The sequence below is a fragment of the Paramisgurnus dabryanus genome, chromosome 22 (assembly GCF_030506205.2).
Source record: "Paramisgurnus dabryanus chromosome 22, PD_genome_1.1, whole genome shotgun sequence".
NCBI lineage: Eukaryota > Metazoa > Chordata > Actinopteri > Cypriniformes > Cobitidae > Paramisgurnus > Paramisgurnus dabryanus.
Genome location: NC_133358.1, coordinates 27,810,234 through 27,830,460, shown reverse-complemented (window position 1 = coordinate 27,830,460; position 20,227 = coordinate 27,810,234). Strand labels below are relative to the sequence as shown.

The following is a 20,227-nucleotide window of genomic DNA, read 5'->3' as shown; positions in this document are numbered from 1 at the left end:
TTTTTGCTACGAAAATGCAGGGATTATAAAATCATGCAAGCCGTGCATATTTTGCGCGTGGTAATCTGCAATTTATGCGGCGGATTTGAAAAAATTCGGCCCCTGCATAAAAATGCGGACTTTGGCTGCGTTGAATAATGACATTTTTTATGGAGGGACTGAGTATTGACTTTCGTAGTTCAATAGTTTTAATCAATTTGCTATTATAGTAATGGAAAAATTGTGGTTGGGGTTTGCAGCTTTTCAATGATATTCACGTCACATAATCACGTCACTTCATAACGTTCCCATAGCAACAGGGGACGTGGCGGCGCTTGTGTAAAGTAAATGCAAAATTTTTCAACTTTCTGCTAAGATATATGTGATTTTTGCTATGAAAATGCAGGGATTATGAAATCATGCAAGCCGCGCATATTTTGCACGCGGTAATCTGCAATTTATGCTGTGAAAGTGCGGCGGATTTGAAAAAATGCGGCCCCTGCATAAACATGCGGACTTTGGCTGCGATGGATAATGACATTTTTTATGGAGGGATTGAGGATTGACTTTCGTAGTTCAATAGTTTTGATCAATTTGCTATTATAGTAATGGAAAAATTGTGGTTGGGGTTTGCAGCTTTTCAATGATATTCACGTCACATAATCACGTCAATTCATAACGTTCCCATAGCAACAGGGACATGACTGCGCTTGTGTAAAGTAAATGCAACATTTTTCAACTTTCTGCTAAGATATATGTGATTTTTGGTACGAAAATGCATTATAAAATCATGCAAGCCGTGCATATTTTGCACGCGGTAATCTGCAATTTATGCGGTGAAAGTGCGGCGGATTTGAAAAATGCGGGCCCTGCATAAATATGCAATCTTTTGGCTGATTATGCTTGAATAATCACATTTTTTATGGAGGGACTGAGTATTGACTTTCGTAGTTCAATAGTTTTGATTAATTTGCTTTTATAGTAATGGAAAAATATAAATAAATAGCCAAAGTGAAAGTGACCCTAAGACTATTGAATGGTAGTAGGCTATTTAATGTTACATAAGATAGTTGGACAGAATAAATAATGTTAAAGCTCAATTAAGTGGCTCATGGTTGTTTAGCTAAAAAAGATGCCACTTTGGAAGTAAGAAGCACCTTGACATGCGTTTAACGCGTGTTTTTAGACGTAATGTGAACGGCCGCAGGATGCTGTAATGTATATCAAATATTGGAAATGTGTTTATAACTCATTTCACCTTTATTACAAAAAATATACTACAAAATATTTAATATTAAATTTTTGTCCAGCCCTACATCCGTCCTATACAGCACACAACCTTAGCCAGGGCTGAAGTCTGCAGATCCGGCCCAGAATTGTTTGCTGTCTGTGATGGCTCGGACTACTGTTCCACTCGTTTAACTGTATTGATGTGATTGGTTACTTTTTTGTGATGAACCAAGGTGATTTTAAACCACAGTTTTAGTCTTTGGAAAACTTCAATTTATAGGTTGAATGATGAATTTGCACATGGTTTGTCTTAAAAGCATGACAAGCAATAAAAAACAATGTTAAAACAACAATAAAAGCTTGATTTTCACTACAGTGGGACTTTAAAATGAATCGTGTACTTGTTTGGTGAAATTGTCCAGTGTCACTAGCCTTGCAAATATACAAAAAAGGATTAACCCAGGGTTTACAAATGTACTGTGAATTCATAAAAACTGGTATTACAAATGTTAATTACTAAACCACACTCTTAAAAAATTAAGGTCCCCAAAGGCTGTACGGTTCCAGAAAGAACCTCTATCATGTACAGAATATGAACATGGCTTATTTTTAATCGAAAGCTTCTTCGGTTCTTCTATGTCATCACTGCAAAAACCCTTTTAGCACCTTTATTTCTAAGTGTGAAAAGCCCATTGGATATCCATAATAAAGTAAAAATATTCATTGTTTATAACAAAAGTTGTTATAATCCTCATTTGGGATTCTGGTTAAATAAATTAAGTTGCAACATTTATCAAAATCAACAACTATTCTCCAAATACTCTACCTAACCCACATTATACACAAAGGGCCAGATTTACTAACAGCCATTGCAAACACCCCATATGTCGTCAAAAACAAAATACTACTAAATACACGCAGTGAAAAATTAGCTCAGTTTTTGCAAATTACCTTATTGCATATGCATTCATGCATTTGTAGGAGTTTTCCTTTCAGATGCAAAACTTTGGGAGAATATTTAAAAGGCAATTTACTAAGGTTTGCGCTCGTCAATTTACTAGTATTCGCACCATTATTAACGCCTAAAAATCATGATGGACTGCAGTGATGCGCGGGTCAATGTATAAACAAGTCGCACCCTGACCGACATTTTCAACTAACCCGCCCTCAACTCGGACCACAAATAAAACTATCGTACCCGACCCACTTCCTGGCCCACATTTTTTAAAAGTAGTAATTGTTTAAAATTGGTAATTGGCATCTTTATTTCAAACGACCTGACCGACCGCGACCAGAATATCATTAAAAATATTTTTGGATGACTCGTAACCGTGGGTGACCGCAGACACCCGCTCATTTTGGATCAATCTGCGCATCACTGATAGACTGTACAAAACAGGGACGTTGTGATGACCGTGACATCACCTGTAGGTTTCTATGGCCCTGTCTCAAATGGCGCACTTCATGTGGACTTTCGGTCTCGTGGATGCTCACATAGTCTGTAGGGAGTCCCATCTGTCATTTCTACGCTCCGAATTGTGTCCATCAGCGCCCCCTATGCACCATTGATGTGGTCTTCGCCAAATTCCTGAACCCAGAAGTCCGACGACGGATGGGAGGAGTTCACCACTCAAGTCTGTCCCAAAATACGACTCCGGTGCGCTCTCGTGGACTCGTGTCAAGGGTCACCAATCCTGCACTGGCCCTCCTGCACGGACACTGGCCCTCCAGGAACAGGTTTGGGGACCCCTGCCCTAAGGTCCGCACCACATGATGTCATCAAAGTGTGGACTCTGAGAAAATCCACAAGTACGGAGAGTGCCATTTTGGGAAAGGGCCTAAAGAGCATTTTTGAAGCTCAAAGTGGGTGGAGCCGGCCGTCGCCAACTTGGCAGCACCTCACCGTGTGTCACTCTCGGATAACCAAAAATGGGAACGTGGGGGGAACCCATTGGCGCATTTTTAAAATGTGCTTTCACGCTAATGGCCCTGTTTAGTAAATCTGGCCCAAAGACCGAAACTATTCGTCACTATTACATATTCCATTCATTCGGTGAAAATACTGAAATGTTTTGTGGCTTGACATTCAACACGTTACTCACAGCTTAATGTCTAAACAAACATACCTCTTTATCAAGAACAAACACATCACAGCAGATGCCTTCAAGCGTGTCTGGAGCGACGTTCTCACAACGACACATGAATTCAGATCCGTCCTCACGGTAGCTAAAGTACTAACATGTGCGTTGTGCGGACATCTAAAAGTTCAAGCAGTGCAATTGCTTATTTTGAACCCTGATTGTCTTAACGTACATGAGACTGCATCGCTGTGCCGAGCCCGAGGTACTGCAGGGTTTCCGTTGCAGGAAGGAACCGAACGTCAGATGGAGAAGTTGGCAGAAGGCTCTGCTGGTAGTCCTGGTTATCCAGATTGGCACATGAGGAGCTTGGTAAAGTGGAGCAGGCTGTGTTCAAATACTCGGGACCATCGGGTTTGCTCCCGTAGGCGTCTGTGTAGCCATTTTCTGTCTGTATGAGGGCCAGGCACTCGTAGTTTGGGTTCACCATTGTGCTTGGAGGGGGAACGTCCTGGTTCATGTATTCTGTATGAAAGGGAGTAACATAAACTAATTATTCAGGTGGGATAACAATGCATTTTAAACTTTGTAACTTTATGACAATCTGGAATCTGAGGGTGCAAAAAAATCTAAATATTGAGAAAATCGACTTTAAAGTTGTCCAAATGCAGTCCTTAGCATCACACATTACTAATGATAAATACATTTTTTATATATTTATGGTAGGAAATGTACAAAATATCTTCATGGAGCATGATCTTAATATTCAATAGATTTTTGGCATTACATTTTTTTATTTATTTTGACCCATACAATGTATTGTTGGCAATTGCTACACACCCGTGCATCTTATGACTGGTTTTGTGGTTTAGGGTCATATGTTAATTATGTACTGTATATAATTAATAAAAATTTAGCTTTAGTTTGGCTTTATACTAAAATCACATTCAAACACAATTAATTTACATGCAATTATAATCATTTAAGATAATACCTGGCAACATGAGGTCTTTTTGTGTTGGGTCCGTTATGTAACGCATTACCAGACTGTTTTTATAATCATCCTTAAAACAACACAAAGTATGAATCAATAACATTGCTATAAAAACATTATAAATAGTAAGACATGAGGTAATGCTTTACAATAAGGTTGTATCTGTTAACATTTGTTAACAATACAGCATTTATTAATTTTAGTTCATGTTAATTTTAGCATTTACTAATTCATCTTCAATATCAAAAGTTTTATCTGTTAATATTAGTTAATGCACAATGAACTAACATCAACAATTATGCTGGCATTAACTAACAACAAAGATTAATACAATTTGTATTGTTAGTTCATGTTACCTAATGCATTAACCAATGCACTAAAAAAATCTCATTGCACGTGATTGAATTAAGTTTTCTTAAAAACATATTGGATCTACGTAATTTAATTATGTACACCAGTTTAACATGATTGAATCAAGTTTTTTTTAATTAATGTTAATTTCATTTTAAGAAAACCTCATTTAATTATGTGCAACTGATGTTCAGAAGTTTTTTTTCAGTGTGGTAACAAATGCAACCTTATAGTAAAGTGTTATCATGTTAAAGTACTAACCGGAGTGTTGTGATAGTGAGATTGTGACCTTTGTGATCCACTGAAGAATCTCTTGTTGGGTTGCAGGTATTCCTCTGCGTCGACCACACTGGTCATGTCTTCTGAACTGATCAGAGACCTGTAAAACGATGAATCCGTTGGGCTCGGCTGATGCATGTTCTCATCGCCCTGCAAACATCAAACAATAATGTCTCATTTTAATCTATCTTTGAACAAAAATGTGTAAAAAATTACTTATTCAATCATTTTTAAATGCTATTTGATTTTACATTTAATATGAAAAATTATTAGTAACTATTAAGTAATGATTAAGTGTTAAATTGTCTTGTGGCGGAGTTGGTAGAGCATTGAAATAGAAGCACAAAAATCATGGATTCGATTCCCAAGGAACAGACAAATAATATGATAAAATGCACTGTAATGTAATTTTTAATGTTGACTGGGTTTGAAAAAAGACGCATATGGGACCACAAAACCAGTCATAAATAAGCTTTCCATCGATGTATTTTAGGATAGGACAGTATTTGGCCGAGATACAACTATTTGAAAATCTGCAATCTGAGGGTGCAAAATAGGGCTGGGCAAAAAAATTGATTTTTCGATTAATCATTTTTTAAAATGTGGTCGATTCAGAATCGATTCTCAAAGAGCAGAATCGATTTTTTTTCTTTCATATTTATTTCTGCAAACATTGAACGAAAGATTAACATTAATCGAATTACTAGTCTTCTTCACTATATGTCACCCTCTTTTTTGTCTAGCGCATGTTACCAAGGAGCAAGAGGCAAGCCTGTCATTCATTCAGTGCTTAAAATGGCGGTTTCAGGTGCTTCGTCAATTTTATTTATTACCCACTTGTAACCTGCTGTTCACTGTTCTTTTTATTAATATAGTATTTGTATTAAATCTATATTCATTGAGTTGAATAGAGTATAAAACCGGTCCGAGAACCAGAATTGAAAATTGAATCGATAATCAAAATCGAATCGACTTGGTAGCTTGTGAATCGAAATCGAATCGATCTGGGAAATCTGAATCGATACCCAGCCCTAGTGCAAAAAATCAAAATATTGAGAAAATCACCAAAAAGTTGTCCAAATGAAGTCCTTAGCAACACGTATTAGTAATGATAAATACATTCTTGATATATTTAAAGTAGTAAATTTACAAAGCATCTTCATTGAAAATGATCTTTACTTTAATAATAATTTTTGTCATTAAAGAAAATTGATAATTTTGACCAGGGCTTTCATGGTTATGAAATTTGGCTGAAGGTTAATTGTCTAATTAATTGTGGCGATTAAGACGATGATTTGCCTGTTTAGGGCTTTGACGATTATGACGACTCTTATATCTAATTCATATAATTTTTTATTTATTTATGAAATCATTTTCACACATTGTTGTGATTATTTAAATTAAATATTTTGCAAGGTTTACCTAACACATAACACATATTTCAAAGTAATTATTTCATGATTATATCTTATATATTCAAAAACTGAAAATTCTTCATAAGAAATAAACACAATAAATTATCTGAAAAATAACTGAAAATAAAAAATGCAATCAAAATAAACTGAAAATACCACAACAGGCCTGAAATAGTAGCCAATCCACCTAAGGTCATATTAGTACTGGGCCACATGTCTGTAGTGTCTGCAAAAAAATCTATTCCTTACAGGTCCTTAAGAAAAGCATCTTTCACTTCCCTAAATTTGCAATTGCTGTTTTGAAAATGTATGTTTTCCCTGGCAGTTCATACTGGTTATCAAAGTTTTGCAGCATTTCTTTAAATGCTTTTTCCACTGTATTAAATGGCTTTGCAATGTATCGCGTTACACTGTCAGTTAAGGAGCGCCATCTGATATGGTCTCGTTTATACAGGCGCCGCAGCTCCCCCTTGTGTTTTTAGAGAGATGTGCAATCATTGCGGTGATCTGAAATCATCGCGTTGATGTCAAACAATCGCGATGAGACGATTATTAAATCATTGTGACAGCCCTTATTTTGACCCATGCAATGTATTGTTGGCTATTGTTACTAATATACTGTACACATGCGACTTAAGACTGATTTTGTGGTACAGGGTCACATTTACGCATCTGATAAGTGACAATTATATCCAAAGGTACTAATGGTGTTAGACCGGGGTATATTCAGGTAGTCAAACCCAAAACCTTTATGTTGCTAATGCAATGCTATACCAGTTTAGCTACAAGAACACAAATAATAGAAAAGATCTTCCAGTAAACTACCTGAATGACAAGGTAGCGAGAGGGATCTCGAGCCATTTTTGAGAACTCTGTCACAAGTTCACAAAAGTGAGGTCTGCAGTCAGCGTCAATCATCCAACCTGAAAGAGATATCACACTGTATCACACAAAACTCCTATATATGGCAAAAAGGTGTTTACGCTCGGGAGAGGTGGTTTATTTACTGTAGGAATATATTGCAAAACTGCAATGGAAAAGTTTTTTGGATTTACAGGTCACCTGACATGCGTAAAAGTCACATAATCATTCTTTAAATATGGAGACCGACAGGCAGATGACATCAAAATGCTGTAAGAGCGACTTTTCTGTATCCTTTCGAGTCGCTCTCGCTGTATTTTGATGTCATCCACCTGTCTGCACCATATGGAGCTTAACACATACATCGTCATGGTTTTTGGATTGACTTATCACATGAAAAAATTGTTTAACGAAAAAGCTTTTCGCAAGTTTTTTTTAAGCCATTTAAAAAAAATAACGCAATAGTTTTTATCGACACATAACTAGGGGTGTTACGAGACACTTAATCCACGAGACGAGACGAAACACGAGATTGGGTTCACGAGACGAGACGATATTTTTACACTTTTTAAGAAATCCTCAATGATAAAATTGAAACTGAAATCATGTCATTTTTAAAAGTTTTAACTAATCAAGGACTGGCCCTATCAATTATTTTGCTAACTGATAATGAAGTAATTTGTTATTTTGGGGTAATAAAAATAGACCGAAGTGAGCAGTAGCCTTTAAAATTACATAATAACGAAGATGCAATAATAAATTGTTCAAATAAAGTATTAAAACCAAGTTACATTAGACGACATTACATTAACAAACACATTACATTTGTGTCCTATAAATAGAAAGCATTATGTATGTATTATAACAAATGCCTGCAGGGGCGATAGAGGACTCATCTCGCGGAGGCTATCTTCACTTTCACTTTCGACGGAGAGAAACGCTTATTTTTAGCCAAACAATGTTAAACCCATATGAATATTTAATATATGTCAATTTCTTGACAATAGAAATGATACAGCCACCATCATTTTTGAGCAAGAACATGTAGACATTAAATCATGAACTCTGAGTGAGGGCTTAATCTGCTGAGACTTCACATCTGACACTGATCAACAGACAAAAACAATGCGTCTCAGACTTCACACGAGTTCACAAACAAACATTTTTGGAAACCCAAACAAAAAGCAAACGCTGTAAAAGACAAATATAATGCATGCACTGTAAAAGGATCAGCTGCATCCTCCGGAGGTCAAGGGTTATTTCAGTTAATTATCTGAGCATTACATTCGCAAGTCGTGAGCATATTACAAGTTGCGATTAACTAAATAATTGGTAAACTTTATAATTGTTAATATTCTCTAATAAGACAGTCTTTATAATTGTTAATATTCTCTAATAAGACAGTCTTTATGAAGTAAATGCAGTTTAAAAATGCAACCTCCGAAGGATGCAGTCTTTTATTTGAGAAACGGCCAGCATTTCACCTTTACAAGAAATCTCGCGAGACACATTTAATCTCGCGAAACACATTTGATCTCGTTGCACGTGATCTCGTCACACCCCTACATATAACCCTTAAGTTTTGCGCAAATCTTTCGTGAAAACCAGGCTACTGTAAAACGTGAAACACTTCTAAGAGCAAAAACATTTTTTTCCGAAGACTATATATGTTTTACTATTTTATTAATTTTTTAAGTGAAAAATTATTTTAACTAAATATTAAGTTTAAAAACTTTTTATAGACTGGCTCTACTTGCATTGTATTTATTTTGCACCCTTAAAAATGACTTAACAATTATTAATGATGTTTTTCTCTTCTCTTTACCCATTTCAACATCAGTACTTACATTTAACCATGATCATGTAAACATCTATAGTGCAGATGGCAGGTTGTGGTAAGCGCTCTCCTTTCTCCAGAATATCTGCAATCTCACTGGCTGGAATTCCATCATAAGGTTTGGATCCAAATGTCATCAACTCCCAAATGGTGACACCTGAAGGTGAACGTAAATAAAACATGAACGCTTTCATATTTAATGCTCATAAAAAGTCAAATAACCTTTTTGAACCAGTATTAGATTTAATGTGTCATATTATTTCAGCTGTACAACATTGGTATGCTTTTAATATATGAAATATTCAGTTTTACTCTACAGCTATTTTCTAAATACATTGAGCTATATTGAGCTGTTTTCTACGTCAAATCATCTTACATAATGTGAAATCAAACTTTGATGCTAAAATTGTTTATTGTTTGCCTTAATAAAAAAGTGTGTAAATTCTACTTGTCATTTTTGAAAAAGCTTAATAAAATGATCGCTATCGAATGATATAACACGTTATATCGATGATTAGCTCTATCGCCCAGCCCTAACACAGCTCACCCCTCCCATTCGAAACGCGTAGAGAAGCTACGGTAGCCGCCGTTGGACAAACATGTTGTCGTCTGAGACAAAGCAGGGTTGTAGAGCAGTTTATCTGTTTAAGGCTACTGTAAAAACAAAATGGCTTCCATGTAAGTGGACCCACGGCGTATGTAGATAAAAACGTCTGTTTCTATGTAATAAAAACATAACTGTTCATTATAATATATCATGTAAAATATATTGTATTTCTGTCAAGAGATCCTTCTAAAAGTTACACAGTGCACCTTTAAATCATCCTGGCAACCCAGTTTTTAATTCATGCGACTGTCCTAGAGTAACCACAGGTTAAAAGCTTCACATAGTTTGCTGACCAGAAAGTGTAAAATCTTTTATTTAAAGTATGTTTAGGTTCATACACTTTTCAGAGCCACTGTCTATATTATATTAAATATGCTTTAAAGCAAGGTTATACACCATAAACAGCTCTTACCGTAACTCCAAACGTCACTTTGATGAGTGTATGTCCAGTTAAGTATAGACTCAAGTGCCATCCACTTTATAGGCACCTAAAATGTGCATTAAAAAACAGCATTACTTACTAATACTGTAGTGATATACTGTCATTTAAAAACATTTTCTACATAAACGCCATGCTTGTAAAGTTTTTAGCTCATGCTTGTCAATCATAAGTTTGTTCTTGAATTGAATCAGTGGTAGTGACCTACTTTCCCTCCATCAGCGTGATACTCTTTCTGATCTGCACCCAGTAGTCTGGCCAGGCCAAAGTCAGTGATCTTTACATGGTTAGGAGTCTTAACCAGCACATTCCTGGCTGCTAAATCCCGATGGACCAGGCGACATTCTTCTAAGTAGTTCATTCCCTGTTGAGAAAGGCTAAAGTGTCATTGAATGGACTGAATCCGGTATGCATCCAATCAGATCATTTTCCAAAAGCTCGGCATGTTCAGAATTGCTATTTCGTTGTTTTTGGAAAAAATGGGATTAATTCGTGACCCTGCATGTGAAATTTTGTTGCTGTTTTCTATATAAAATCATCATGAAAATATAACCTTGATATCTTTATTATTGACTGAGTAAGATCATGCCGATGATTGAAATCCAATTATGATGCTCATAATCTTCAGAATTCGATTATTATTATTTTTTTTGAGCATTAATAATACATAAATATGTAAAATGCACCAGATTTGCCAGTATTGGCTAATTTTTATCCGTAGTCCCTTTTGGCAGGTTGATGTTAAAGACAGGAAGAAAAATATGAAGAATAGTATACAAAGAATAGTAATACATCACAAGAAGAACAAGAAGAAAAAAAACTGAGACTATGTAAACATAAAATGACAAACTACCATCAACAAATCACTTTAAATGATAACAATTCTTTTTGGTCAATAACCAACTTTTTGAGAAACCAGTGTCCTGGTAACTGTTTTAAAAACAGGGTCACAGATATTTATAGTGTTGTAAGAACTTGTAATTTATTTATACAGCATGTATAAATAACACACACAAACAATCACCAATGCACTTATTTACATGTATGGAGTCATGCAAGATTTAAAATTTGGACAAAAACAGGCCTCCGCTTGCTTAAAAGCATTAACCGACTTGTACAGTATGTGCTTTTTGCACTTGCATTACTTATTAATGTATTTTTGTATTAATCTGCTAAGTGCTTGGATACAAAAGCTGCAAAAGCATGTCTTATATGTTCATCAAATACTTTCGCTTCAAATCTGCTTAATCCCGGCCTCGCATCATTCAGAAATACCGTGTTGTTGTCAGAATCCGCTAAACGGCACGTCAACTTTGTCCACTTGTTCTCTAAGTGCACGAAATATGGATTAGATAAACGACAACGCACAAAACGACCGTGGATCACATTCAATCTTGTGTCCCTTGTGAGTACTTCGAACTGAATACAACACGTGGCAGTCACAGCGCCCCCTAATGTGTGGTTCAGTTTCTTCATTTTTACACCTTGACTTTCATCATTTCCACTGTTTCTAGGTACATCTTTAGTTATTTTGCAGTTGTTTACTATGTCCTGTCCGAAGACTTTTTTGGCCACAAAGCATGCATGCACTTGGAGGGTTTTGCAGCGAAAGACAGGCAAATTTGGTAAGTACCATTGAAATGACAAAAGTAACATTAAATAAATAATACTGTAACTGACTAATTACTTTTCATTGGCATTAAAGTAAATTTACCTAAACTTAACATAAGCCTGATAAAAAAATTCCCATTTACAAGAAAACATGTCAGATGCACTTGAAGTCGATTTTGACACAAATAACCTTAAACTCACCTTAGCGATCTGAACACACCAGTTTAACAGCATCTGTGAGCCAATATTGTCTCTGTTCTCCTGAACATGATCCAACAGGCATCCGAAAGGCATAATCTGAGTTATGAGCTGGATGCTGGAGGTAAGACAGATTCCCAATAGACGACAGACATGAGGGTGATCAACACTGGCCATTACATAAGCCTCCTAAAAAATAAGCAAAATAACATCAAAATAAAACTCTTGTGTTTGAGCTTACACATAAGATGCATTGCACAAGTAAAACATTTATAGTTCAGTATTTTTAACTCTTTGCCTGCCAGCGTTTAAAAAAAGTTGCCAGCCAGCGCCAGCACTTTTTATGATTTTTACAAAAGTTGAACGCATTTTCAAAACTGTTCTTCCATAAAAATACAATATATCAAATGAAAGAACAACAAACAAACAAAAGGTTTCATCCTATCTTCTTTTGTTTCCTCTTTATCACCTCTCAAATATGGGTAGGTTTCTTCAAAAATACAACATTCTGAGCAAATAAAGTAAAGGACTTTTGTTAGAGATCAGATTCAGAGCAATACTCAGTTTTTACTGTTTTTGGATCAGTGGATCCTTCAGTGTTTTTTAAGTTGGGTAAGAGCACCACCTAGTGGATAATAGCAGAATAATGGATTGCCGTAAAAACTCATCATTGGCAGGGAAGGGATTTCTCTTAATTGTCGAGATATCTTGTCAATGGCGAGGAAAGAGTTAACATTTGGTTTATTGTGGTTTCTTTAAAATTCTCTCTTCTCCCTTCCGTTGGAATGATCTTCCTATTGCAATCCGGTCAGCCATATCTCTTGCAACATAAAAAAAACATAATAAAAAAAAAACAATATTGACCGCATTTCTATCTTTTAATTGAAGAAAAAACCACTAACTCTCTCTTTCTTTTTCGTATTGTTTCGAAATAGTTAAAAATATTGATAAGCATAATTTATTTCCACCCACTTTATTGTTTCCTAGGGCCCTATTTTAACGATCTAAGCGCATTGTCTAAAGCGCACAACGCAACGTGTAAATGGGCATGTCCGAATCCACTTTTGCTAATTTAACGACGGGAAAAATGGTTTGTGCGCCGAGCGCATGGTCGAAAAGGGTTGATCCTATTGTAATGGGAGTATTTTGGGCGTAACGTGCAGTAAACCAATGAGAGTCTCAGCTCTCATCCCCTTTAAAAGCCAGTTGCGCTGGCGCTATGTCTAATCCCTATTTAGATGACGGACTTTGTAAACTGAAAAACTAAGCGGAGGAAGAAGATCCTCAGTTTAAGATTAATGTTAAATAATTGTGTTGTTTTTCACTTGTATTGAAATTGTTATTTTTTTATTAAAACCTTTAAAACGCTTAGGTTACTCACGTAACCCCGGTTCCCTGAAATAACGGGAACGAAGCATTGCGTCAGTTAGCTGACGCTATGGGGGAAACTCCTGTTTACTCCGTGACTGAAGCCTATTGGTTAACGTCTGTACAAAGTACAGACCAATGACGTTTGAACCCGCGCGCGGGAGGAACGCGTCCCTATATAAGCGCGGTTCAATCGTCAGGAGCTCATTATTATTCGACTGAAGCGCGCAGCCGAATAACACTCGCTGCGTAGACGTTTGTAGCACGGCAAGAGACGCAATGCTTCGTTCCCGTTATTTCAGGGAACCGGGGTTACGTGAGTAACCTAAGCGTTCCCTTTCAATACGGTTCACTTCGCATTGCGTCAGTTAGCTGACGCTATGGGGGAACGTAATCCCATCACGCCGTGCATACACAACGTACTGAAGTGCCTTACCGGAGAGACACTGCGTGTGGCCCTATACCCGGCATATTCACAGCTTTAAAAGCAAATGTGTAAGCACCATATAAATTGTTGACGCGCACACGGTGGGGTTTTAAACGCACCGGGGGCACATAACATAGCACAAGACGGCGAGGTACCGAGCGCGCCGCGGCTGTGCGAGATAAGTAAATTCAGAGTCACGTTGGTGAGCTCGCTGAGCGCACCGTGGTGTACACATAAAACGCATGAGCGTGCATGATTGAGCCGAGAGAACCTGCGCTCGTAGGGCAGGGACGTCTAAGCTGTACAATCTGACAACGTAGACGGCGAAGACCAGCCGGCCGCGTAGCAGATATCAAATATAGATATAGATACCCCTGTAGACCAAGTTCATGAAGAAGCCAAACTCGCACAGAGTGGGCTCTATATAGGACATAGCTCATAGAGGGGCGTGAGCCAGTGCGATGGTTTCAACGATCCATCTAAATAACCACTGTTAGCAACAGACATACGTAGTGAGTGATCTGCGCAGCTCACGAACGGCCGATCTGACTATAATATGCGGCAGAACGGTTCGTAGCGTGGGATTATACAGATACCACAATAGTGTGAACCCAGGTGCACCCTCGAGCGCATCGGGATGCATATAGGTAGTATTATAGTGCACAGATCGGTGAGCTTTCCAAGCGCGCCGTAAATGTGTATTGACTATAAATTGCACGGGCACAGGTGAACACTTGAATACATCGTGAATGCATATAGATGAATCAGAGTGTTATAATGCACAGGCCGGCAAGATTCTCGAGCGCGCCGTCATGTGTTCTGATAATAAATTGTGCGCACACGGGTGAACTCTTCAGTGCACCGTGAATGCGTATAGATAAATCAGTGCACAGAACGCGCCGTGAATGTGTACAGATATGATTGATGAACGTAACGGTGGGCACCCAACGCACCGTGAACGTACACAGATGAACAACAATGTATGTGTCACAAAGCATAACACAGCTGTGTATACAGGTGAGCTTTCCCAAGCGCATCTTATTGTATACCAAAATGTTATAGCGTGTACATGTGAGCTTCTCTAAGCGCACGGTGGACGCATATAATTAAAAACCATATCGTGCATACAGGTGAGCTAATGGGCGCACCTTTAATGCAACAAACCTCAGTAGTGCGCGAAGCAGGGATGTCGAAGCTGTAAACTGACAACGTGGACGGCGGGGACCAGCCGGCCGTGTCACAATTGTCAAATGAGAAACCTCTAAGACCATGCCCATGCTCTAAGACAAGTGAGCATAATTGTCACGGGAGGTGATAACGTCAACCATCCATAAATAGCCTGTATTGACAGGTGCTCTAGTGAGTGATCTGTGACGCAGATGAACAGCTGATCGTCTGATGTACGTCAGACGTATGTGCCATACAGGACCTTGGACAGTTCCAGAGCGCTGTGCCTCGGGCACCGTCCGCATCTGAGAAATGACAGGCTTATGAATAAAGTGAATGGCCAGCCGTAAAAGCATGGTTCGCTGTTACCGCCGCCGTCCGCATCTGAGAGATGACAGGCTTGTGAATTAAATGAATGGTCGGTCGTAAAAGCGTGGTTTGCTGTTATCACGGCCACATAGATATAGGTAGGGGAGAGAGCCGCCGTGCCTCTGTAGTGAGGAGAAAAGTGTTCCACCGGCGATTCGCGGGGGGTTTTGACTTTCAAATGTCACTAGACAGAATGGATCAGACTTTGCATAAGGACGCCTCGTGAAAGGGGTCCTAGCAGCTTGTGTCAATGTGTCATAAGGCACGTAATGTAGGTCGTGTCCCTCCGCACGCCCATCGTAATGGGTTAATATTGGTAGTTAAGCATGAGATGCGTATCACTCAGATTGAACATAGCTTATAAAGCGATGCAATGAGTTTATAAAGGAGATGACTCGTCAGCTTGTTCAGGGGGCGAGATCTCAGTCTGGTTCGGTAAATAATGAAACCACCGTAGATTGCCCCACCGCATTATCACAATAACACGGCCGAGAGTGCTGCAGTGCTAAATCATCCTCTTAATGTACCGTATTCACAGTACAAGGTGATTTATATGAGACAAACGGCGTTCCACGCGCCGAAGGCTGATTGCCGTCGTAAAGCGTGTTCAACCCACAGCAAATGCTGGGCTAGCTCGTAATGACAGCACTTCATGCAGCCGTGTATAACTTAAGCAAGCTTCCCGGCCGTCAGCTCGGGGCGGGACCTTTGCTTAGTCAAACTGAAGTGGACTTATGAACAGAATGCCACGATATTCAGCTTTCTGAGGCTCGTTAGAGGGGTACGTGTGCCCGTCTTAAACGAGATGCCGCGCGCGTCTGACTGTGCGCGCGCTTTAAGCTTTGAAACTTATTGTGGCGGGTAGCAAGCTCACTTGAGGTTGATATTACCCTTAATATCTCCGAGTATTGGAGCGGAGGTGTGAGCGTCTTCGGATCCGCTAATATAAATCAGCTATATGGCCGAAAAACGTCATAAACCGCTTGGCTGTAAGCCTTTGAGTGGCCGTCCGGAGAGGGCGCGATTCAAACGCTTGGAGCCATGCAAAAGTCTGAGGCTGTCCTTCCTCTAGGAAGAGAGAATAACAGCCGTAAGACCGTGCTCGTTTGCGCCATCAGCATCGTAGCGGAGAAACTGAGGTGGGCTGCGAGCGAATTTGGCAGAAAGGTGTTAGAGACACCGTACAGTCGTGGGGTGTCAATACACAGTATGGCCAAACCGGGGTTTTTTCGGCTAGCGTCGATAGAATTATGGACAGCGGGCCGTGTGTGCGTATTACTGAATGCTTGTCAGTAAGGCGATAAAGTGTTTAGAGACACCGTACAACCGTAGGTTATACACGGAAATTACTCTTTTTAGAGGAATTAAATACCGTTCGCCACTATAGTGAGGTCGCATAGCCGACAGTATTACACAGTATGTTTGGATAAACAGCACACAGAAAACATTTCAGGGCAGTCCAGCCGAGGCGCGACATAACCCCTTTTTTCCCAGACAGTTTCGTTCTCTGTTGATGCAGCTGTGCTGCGGAGACCAGAGTTCAGCCGTTCAGGTGCACAAGCCTCAGTAGTAACGGTGACCGAACGGCTCACGGAGCAGGTAGTATGTCTAGGTGGTTTAATGTCAGACTGAACCCATCGCAGAGAGGAAGTCTGCCGTGAGGCCCGCGGTTTTGCCGTTTATTAAAAGGGCAGAAAAACCGGGTATATATATAAGAATGTACCAATATTCAGCGCACTGATATAGGACGGGACTGAATAAAGGGAGGTATTCGGGCCTCAGAATATTATAAACAAATTCGTTCTGCCTCTGATTCCGTCTAAACCAGAGAGAAATTACCAGGCAGACGAAGAATGAGCTATCTGAAGTGAGATCGGCTCAGGCCAGTAAAGCTCTATAATAAGTGTTTTAGCGCTCCAATAGAGGCGTGTCCGCCTTATCGAGCAGACGAATGAGATCGTGCCGCTCCAGGAGGGGAGGGGCATGAAGCTCTCTTATAATGAGTGTTCTTGGTGCTCCAATAGCGGCGAATCGGCCCTATCGAGCAGACGAATGAGATCGCGCCGCTCCATGAGGGGAGGGGCATGAAGCTCTGTAATCGTTGAACACTGGACAGCTGCATTTAGAGGCAACGAGCCGTAATACCGCGTGCTAGCTAAGCCGTTAAGAGACCTCACCACTGTGGGGAAAGGAGCGAGGGACTCCGCGAGCGTGGAGCACGAGTGGCTGTGCTATGACAGAGACAGGGGCAGACCGCCCGTGTTTGCTTGTCGTATGCATCTATCCAGGTCTACGGTTCCCCGCTTGTTCATCTCAACAAGAGAGGAACGGCAGAGGGGAGCAGCAATACAGACAGAACAGCCATGCGTCGTGACGGTATCACCCGATGCACTCGGGGGATTAATGTGCCAGAGATCTCGCCACTGAATGTGACAGGAGCGAAGGGACTCTGTAAGCATGAACGGTTGCAGTGTGACAGAACACAGGGGGGGTTAGTCCGTGTGTGCTTGTCTATGCATCCATCTAGTCTCATGGCTCGCCGTGTGTTCATCCCGGCGAGAGAGGAACAGCAGGGGGAGCACGAAACATGGATAAGACAACCAAAGCATAAGCGCGGTCCCAGCGTGGGAGGTGCCAGACCGGTAACGCGCTCGGAGGAAATTCATAGCAGAGAGGCTCACCGAGCCGCTGTGCTGGACGCTATTACAACAGCGCCTGCTCTTTTAGCTTATAGCTTTATATTAAAATATTGATCTTACCGGGCGGCCGCAGGGGAGACCTCGTCAGGCGTGTGTCCGCTGCACAGGGCTCGTACCACGGCAAGCGAAGGCTATCTTCGGCTCTCGGCCGGAAAGCGGCAGGGGAAGACGCTAGACCTGGACTCTGCTATCTTCGGTTCTCAGCCGGAAAACGGCAGGGGAAGACGCTAGGCCTGGACTCCGCTGCAGGGCTTTTGTCAACGGCGAGGTAAGGCTTCTTCTTTTTCTTCGGAGCAGCGAGAGGTTCGCGCTGAAGGAGAAAATAATGAGCTCCTGACGATTGAACCGCGCTTATATAGGGACGCGTTCCTCCCGCGCGCGGGTTCAAACGTCATTGGTCTGTACTTTGTACAGACGTTAACCAATAGGCTTCAGTCACGGAGTAAACAGGAGTTTCCCCCATAGCGTCAGCTAACTGACGCAATGCGAAGTGAACTGTATTGAAAGGGAACCTGTTTTCTTTTAGTCATGGAAGTAAAAAAGCAGGCTTGTAATTGCTTTAAATGTATGGCTATCCAATATCATCAAAAAATAATTTACAAGCATGTAAGATAAGGTTTGTACTCTAAAAATACTTTATTTGTAACAAACAGGAGATAAAGAATTTACAAACGGCTCTATGCGCGTTTCAGCACTTTGGACAGCGTTTTTTTAGCAAAGAGTTTTTTTTTAAGCATGACTTAAAAATGTTTCTCATCTCACCATATCCGCAGGTACAGAGTCATCATATAATAAATCTGTGAGGTAGCATTTAAAAAAACATTTAAAAACAGATGCGTTTGTTTAAAGCAAAGCATTTATTTACTTACCAGGCTACAGGTGAAGCAGCTCTTTGTGCCTTCTAACGTCTCATAATTAGTCCTCATTTATGTCCAAGAGATTCAATAATAATCTTTTACATTCAATCCTTTAATCTTTCATATTTAAAAGCATTTTTGTGCTGCTGCGCATTCATGTACTTTGTGATAAGCAAACCCGCGTTGTCCTCCCGTTTATAGGCGCATTTTACTAATGTGCTCTTTAAATAACATAAAACACATTGCGCCATTGACTTTAGATTTTAGAGCAGGTTTTTGTTGGTCAATGGCGTAGTCTATTTTAGTTGCCTCAAAATAGCAACGCGCCAACAATGCGCCTGAACACACCTCGTTTTCAGACCAGAACGCCCATGGGCGCAAAAGGGTGCGCAAATGCATTTGCTATTTAAACAGCGCGGCGCTAAACGTGAAAATTAGGGTGGAAACTAGCGAAAGACACTTGCGTCGCGCATTGTGCTGCATTGCGCCGGGTGTAAGATAGAGCCCCTAATCTTTGTAAGTCGCTTTGGATAAAAGTGTTTGCTAAATGTAATGTAAAATGCCAATCAGCTTAATAAGTGTACTGTCAGTCGCTGGGTAAAACTCCTAAAAACTGAATTTCTTCATAGAAAAATATGCCAGCTAGTCATCTTTGAATTTGTGTTTGAAGAAAATCATTTGATTATACAGTTTAGCAGTCATGATACTAGAAATATTATACAAATGTATAGATTTGTAGCATAGGTTTGAAGTAATACTCACGTCCAAGATCTCTTTGTTGGCTTTTGGAGATGTTACTTCTCTTAAAACTTTAATAGCAACAGGAATTTTCACATCTTCTCCTTCTGGAACCCATAGACCCTACAAGAAAAACGTGACCTTGAACTATTTCCTTAACTAGTAGGTTTCTGATACTGACATACTGTAATGTGCAGTTTGTTAGCTATGTACCTTATACACAGTGCCAAATGCTCCAGATCCAAGCACTTTTATTTTCCTAAATTCTGTTTCTTTAAGGATGCGCAGAAGTGCCTGGTTAGGGGCTTCACCGCTTGGAGTGAGAGGTTCGACCAGCTGTGAAAAGTTGTAAGTACGTTTAGATTCATGTGTTGTTTAGGTATAAGAGATACTGCTGTTACTGCGGTCAGGGTTTACCTCTCTTTCCTGCAGGAGACGTCGTAGGGTTCTCTTCCGTGTGATGTGTCGTCGACGGATGATGATGAAAATGAAGAGCAGAAGGACCATGATCAGCAACATGCCACCGACTATACCAACCACTATGACAGGCACATTAGAGCTAGAAAAAGATACAAATTCATGTATAAGTGTATATTTGTTTTATTTAAATGTGAAGGTTATTAACTTGAACTATCTTACCCTTTAGGTTCACAACCTTCCAGTCCGGGTCCACTGCACCTAATACAACATAAAGATGATTTTGTTACTGGTGGTCTGTAGGTG

At 39.8% G+C, this 20,227-nt stretch overlaps 1 protein-coding gene across 2 annotated transcripts in view; it reads right to left on the bottom strand.

Annotated features, from left to right (window-relative positions):
* Window positions 1-20,227, bottom strand: part of LOC135740335 (epidermal growth factor receptor-like) — a 45,013-nt gene continuing 24,786 nt past the window's right edge. Inside the window, exons 16-27 of one of the 2 annotated variants that reach the window (XM_065258587.2) lie at window positions 20,144-20,182; window positions 19,922-20,063; window positions 19,718-19,840; window positions 19,529-19,627; window positions 11,883-12,068; window positions 10,279-10,434; window positions 10,044-10,119; window positions 9,035-9,181; window positions 7,152-7,249; window positions 4,894-5,061; window positions 4,282-4,351; window positions 1-3,812 (exon numbers count right to left, since the gene is read on the bottom strand). In XM_065258587.2, coding sequence (XP_065114659.1) covers window positions 3,514-3,812; window positions 4,282-4,351; window positions 4,894-5,061; window positions 7,152-7,249; window positions 9,035-9,181; window positions 10,044-10,119; window positions 10,279-10,434; window positions 11,883-12,068; window positions 19,529-19,627; window positions 19,718-19,840; window positions 19,922-20,063; window positions 20,144-20,182 — 1,603 coding nt within the window. In that variant the 3' untranslated portion in view covers window positions 1-3,513. The remainder of the gene's footprint in view (window positions 3,813-4,281; window positions 4,352-4,893; window positions 5,062-7,151; window positions 7,250-9,034; window positions 9,182-10,043; window positions 10,120-10,278; window positions 10,435-11,882; window positions 12,069-19,528; window positions 19,628-19,717; window positions 19,841-19,921; window positions 20,064-20,143; window positions 20,183-20,227) is intronic. The other variant, XM_073813207.1, reaches the window with a different exon arrangement.